At 40.8% G+C, this 5,115-nt stretch overlaps 1 protein-coding gene across 1 annotated transcript; it reads right to left on the bottom strand.

The window, feature by feature from the left end:
- Window positions 1-703: 703 nt before the first annotated feature.
- On the bottom strand, window positions 704-2,075 carry ccr12b.2 (chemokine (C-C motif) receptor 12b, tandem duplicate 2). Its single transcript, XM_027005942.2, has 2 exons — window positions 1,997-2,075; window positions 704-1,841 (listed from the first exon to the last, which is right to left on the bottom strand). The coding sequence occupies exon 2, from the start codon at window positions 1,827-1,829 to the stop codon at window positions 840-842; it is 990 nt and encodes a 329-aa protein (XP_026861743.2). The 5' UTR covers window positions 1,830-1,841; window positions 1,997-2,075; the 3' UTR covers window positions 704-839.
- Window positions 2,076-5,115: the final 3,040 nt, after the last annotated feature.

Below are 5,115 nucleotides of genomic sequence, written 5' to 3'. Positions count from 1 at the left end.
TATTATTATTATTATTATCAGTCATACTTGTTCAGAAAATATATTTAAATTCAAATTAATATGTCAGGGTTATAATGAATACCCCTATTGGCATCTTTTATATCCCACTTCTGGAGAATAAAGTTGTTGTTTCCTGCATTTAATTGGAAATAGTGTCTTGGAAAATATGCAACAGTAAAACTGACACAAGATTGATCTGGATTGGTTCAGTATGAAGTGAATGGAGTTGTAGTTACTAAATTGCTTCTACTGATTCAAGTGAATCTTTTTTTACTAAAATGTGCAAAGATAATAGATATTGTCATGAGCAAATATACACAAAAGGCATTTAACTGCAGTCCTGGGGAACCATACTGCTCAATTTCAAGTTTTCCCTTTTCCCAGAAGACCGGATTCAACTTGTCAGGCCATTAGCAAGTCCCTCATGTCTTCATTATTTGGATATTTGGACCTTTGGATCTGTGTGTGGGTCCTGGGAGGGGAAAGGGGAAACTATGCAGGGTAATGTTGAGAACCCCAGGCATACAGCATTCAGTGCAGTAGCTAGATTCTGATTAACAAATTAACAATTATCACAGCATGACATTGGGATGTAAACATCTACTCTTGATTAGTCTCATACACCCATGAGTCAAATTTTACTTAACTGAAGCAGAGGGACAAGGAATATGTTCAGTCATGAGCAATTTATTTTGAAGCTTCTTTCTCTGTCAATGTGCTCAAAGTCTGCACTCATTCTGTGTCCATATACTATGAAGTTCTTACTTAGGAAATAATAATGCATTAATTTAGATTACAGTGCCATCTCTGGTCTAGTCACATATAGGCTAAGGAATCATCTAAGAAAATGATCTGCTGTTTGTGGTGACAGTCATATGACTTGTTAAACATGGCACCTGATTCACCAGCAGCCGACGAACATGAGTCTGGAATTTTCTACCCACAAAAGTATAGAATACAGGGTTGACACAGAAGTACAAGTGAGCAATGTTGTGAGTGATATACTGTACGTAAATAAGACTGTCATCACAATTGTCACCACTGTTATGCTCTTTCATTATTAATACCACATTGTATGGGGTCCAGCACATGAAAAATAACACCACAATGACAAAAATAATCTTAACAGTCCTGTGTTTGCCCTTCATCCGGGATAAGATCACCACTACACCAATCCTGATGTAGCAATACAGGGTGACAGCCAATGGGAAGATAAAAAATATCACAAACTGAGGGTAGGTGCCAAGGACCTTGGAGTCACTGGTTTTGCCACAGGTGATCCCCAGAAATAGGTCATCCTCTGTATCGTGACTGAAAAAGGCCTCCAAGCTAGCGATGCCACAGACACTCCAGACAATGGCAGACATGGTGAAGGCATAGCAGCTGTGCCGACGCTTTGTGGCAGCCACAGCATGAACTACAGCCTGGTACCGGTCCAAAGTTATTAGCGTGAGGAAGAGGACTGAGCTGTAGATGCCCAAGAAGTAGGCACCGCCCACCATTTTGCAGGCTACACTGCCAAAGATCCACTCATGGTAATGGTAAACAGCTTGAAACGGAAGACTGAAGATGACAATCAGGTTAGAAGCCACCAGGTTGATGAGGAATATGTTAGTGATGGCTCTGAGATTTTCAAACTTATATAAGATGTACAGTACCAATCCATTGCCTAATATGCTAATGGTGAAGATGGCAGAGTAGAACAGTGGAAGAAAATTTTTACCAAAATTATTAATGTCATCTGTGTTACATGGAGGTGTATAAGTCATTGACGTTTCATTATCAAATTCATAGACCTGAGTTGATGTGTCAGACTTGTATTTTGCCATATTTCAAGCGACCTGTGCAACAGAGTGTTGGTTATAGTACTGTCTGTTATTAGGTTAAATGATGTATTATGCAAAGACAACTATACATACAATTTACAATAGTAAAGACATAGCAATATACTAAATATATACCAAACTAGAAATTAGAGAAAATAAATTTCACTTACCTCAGAGCACTTATCAGAGTCAGCTGTTTTGAGCACAAGGACAAGAATGACTAAAGAAGCATGTCAGACTAGAGTGGAATATCTAGGGTGTGTGAGTTGCTAGCTGAGTTATTTACTCTATCATCCCTTGGTTCCTTTTAATGTCTCCACCTACTTCAAAACTCTAGGAAACACCTCCATCTGAATTTCTCTTGTCTTTTTGTGTCCTTTGAAAGGCTTTTTAAAATAAGATATCTACCAAAACCTAGAAGGCATATAAGGAAAACACACAAACAAAGATGAAAAAAACAAACATTTTGATTAATTATATATTTTAATAATGCTTGCAAGTTGCTTTGAGTGAACTAACTTTACCCTATATCTCACATAACCAGCCTTGCCAGACTAAATCTAAATAAGAATATTAAGATGGTGTAGAAATGACATGCATTTCAAAAACTATGATGATTTTGACCTATACTTTTATAATCTTTGCATATACTTTGGTCACTGTCGTATCATTGTCTATGATCAGTTAGACTAAGTAAAATAATCTGAAAAGTACATAGTTGTTTTGAGGTTATATTTTGCTATTTCAGTGCAAAATACCATAAATCCCAAAGATCTTAATAAGAAAATATTACATGGAATAAATTACATATGTTGAACTTGTAATATATTTCAACTTCTAAAACTACCAAAGTAGTTTTGAGGACCATTTGAAAAAAAAATGAGGACCATTTGAATAATCATTTTGTTAAAAATAGTCAAAAGTCAAAATAATGCATTTTTTTTATAGAATTTATGTCCATCATAGAGGTAGTTCAAGTTCAGAGTTCAAAGAGGTTTTATTGTCATTTCAGCTATATACAAGTACACAACAAAAACGAGACAATGTTCCTCCAGGACCATGGTGCAACACAAAACAATAGTGCAACAGACAACATGCTACACAAGTGCAAACAGTCCACGGGACTGTAGTAGGTAGTGTGACGAATGCTCGAGTGCCGAAGGGCGTGGAGCAGGACACACAGATTCCCATGACTGTGAAATACATTTAGTAACACACAACGTAACTGTGGCACTCACATAACAGTAACGGATAACATGACTTCAGCAATTAACACAGACAACTCACACATAACTGAAGACAATATACACAGGCACAACAGCTAAACAAACATTAACAAGTGCTACACGAGCATGAACATTAACATTGTGCACAGACGCTAACAAACAATGACCAACAGTGAGGGGAGCACTGACAGGGGTTAAATAGCCCAACGAACACTGACGCTTAACCCTGTACAGGTGCGTCCCCTCACGGGGGTGTGGCAGCAAACAAGAGTAAACCCCCCTGCACACAGCAGGCCGTACCACGTGACTTGTGGGGAGGAGCGTCCGGTGACAGAACCCCCTCCCAAGGGGTGCGGATGCTGACATGTCCTCTCCAGGACCACAAGACCCAGGCTGCCATTTACAAATACACAAACAATACGGCTTTGCCTGGTGCCCAACCTACATGAGGCGGGCTAGGAACCGCAAGCCCAGGAGACCCCTTAAAAGGAGGAAGGATGGCAGAATCCCTGCCCCCCTCAGGGCAGTCCGGAGTGCTTCTCGAAATGCTGCGCCTAGACACACACAAAAGGCGCACATTTACACAAACAGAAGCGCCCACACAAAAACACTTCGAGCGCTGTGCTGCAGCGCCTGCTGTCAGCACAGGCGCTGTAAACGTGTCCCCAGCCTCAACGGACACGTGAGGGTGCAGGTCTGCCCCGGTTCCGGCCGTGCTCTTCCCCTGAATAGCCCTCCTTATTCCTGCTGCTTTAGGAGCATCCCAGAGGCGATTTGCCTCCGAGGCTTTGGGCAGACCCCTCCAGTCTCAGTGGCGAGTCCGCTGATGGGAAGGGACTCAGGCTACAGCTCTGCCCTCCGGGGATCCCGCTGGCTCCACACAACCGCCTTCTTTCTGGTTGTTGTGGGGCATATCGGTCCTCCCCGGCCCAGGCCCGATATCTGTAGGCCCCCCCAAGAAATTCCTGGGGGTGTTCCCCTCCACCTCCAGAGTGGACCCGAACACCAGTTGCGGTGGTTGGTCATTCTGTGATGAATGCCCGAGTGCCAATGACTGTGAAATACATTTATTAACATGCAACGTAACTGTGGCACTCACATATAACAGTAATGGATAACATGACTTCTATAATTAACATGGACAACTCACACATAACTGAAGACAGTATACACAGGCACAACAGCTAAACAAACATTAACAAGGGCTACACGAACATGTACATTAACATTATGCACAGATGCTAACAAACAATGACCAACAGTGAGGGGAGCACCAACAGGGGTTTAAATAGCCCAACGAAAATTGACACTTAACCCTGTACAGGTGCGTCCCCTCACGGGGGTGTAGCCACAAACAAGAGTAAACCCCCCTGCAGGTGGCAGGCCATACCACGTGATTTGTGGGGGGGGGAAGAGCGTCCCATCACAGGTAGCTTCCCTCAGGCAGTGCAAATATGTCCAAACATTTTGCTGTGTACATCTAAACATGAAAAATTCAGAAACCAAACAAACCCCATCAATTATTGAATTAAATACACCAGTAATTAATTAGACATAGAATTTAATTAGACATAGAATTCAACACAGGATTATTATGTACATATTACCTAATCTCTAAAAGTAGCCTTTTCAACATTTCCTATTTTATTTATTTTTAAAACTTGAGCGATAACTCCAGTTGCCTGGTGTTTTTATAATAAATACATTTGATAGGCAAGTGATCATAATGTAGTATCTTTAACCATTCTGATAAATTAATTCTAATTGCAATGCCCTCTATTTCAATCAGATTAAAGGGCTACTGGATTTCCTCTGCTCTAATCACTAATGCAGCAGGAGCTGTACTGGACTGCATTTCCAAATTCCTCTCAATGTTACTGCTTTAACAATATTATCCAAGACATACAAATATGTTAATCTAAGATCACTAAAAATATTACTCTATGATCAGTTTTCACAATTCATAATTGTTCTGCTGAATACCACTGAAGGGTATCCTGTGATCCTGCATCGGCACTCTGAGATGCTTGTCATAATGAGTCCATTTTGTGTGTCTGTGTATT

This window comes from Electrophorus electricus, chromosome 10 (genome assembly GCF_013358815.1).
Source record: "Electrophorus electricus isolate fEleEle1 chromosome 10, fEleEle1.pri, whole genome shotgun sequence".
Classification (NCBI taxonomy): Eukaryota; Metazoa; Chordata; class Actinopteri; order Gymnotiformes; family Gymnotidae; genus Electrophorus; species Electrophorus electricus.
The sequence above is the reverse complement of the archived record's forward strand: the minus strand, read 5'-3'. Positions and strand labels throughout refer to the sequence as shown.

Bases quoted from the DNA above. Each gene is read 5' to 3' on its own strand.
- ccr12b.2 (XM_027005942.2), bottom strand. From the start codon at position 1,829: ATGGCAAAATACAAGTCTGACACATCAACTCAGGTCTATGAATTTGAT.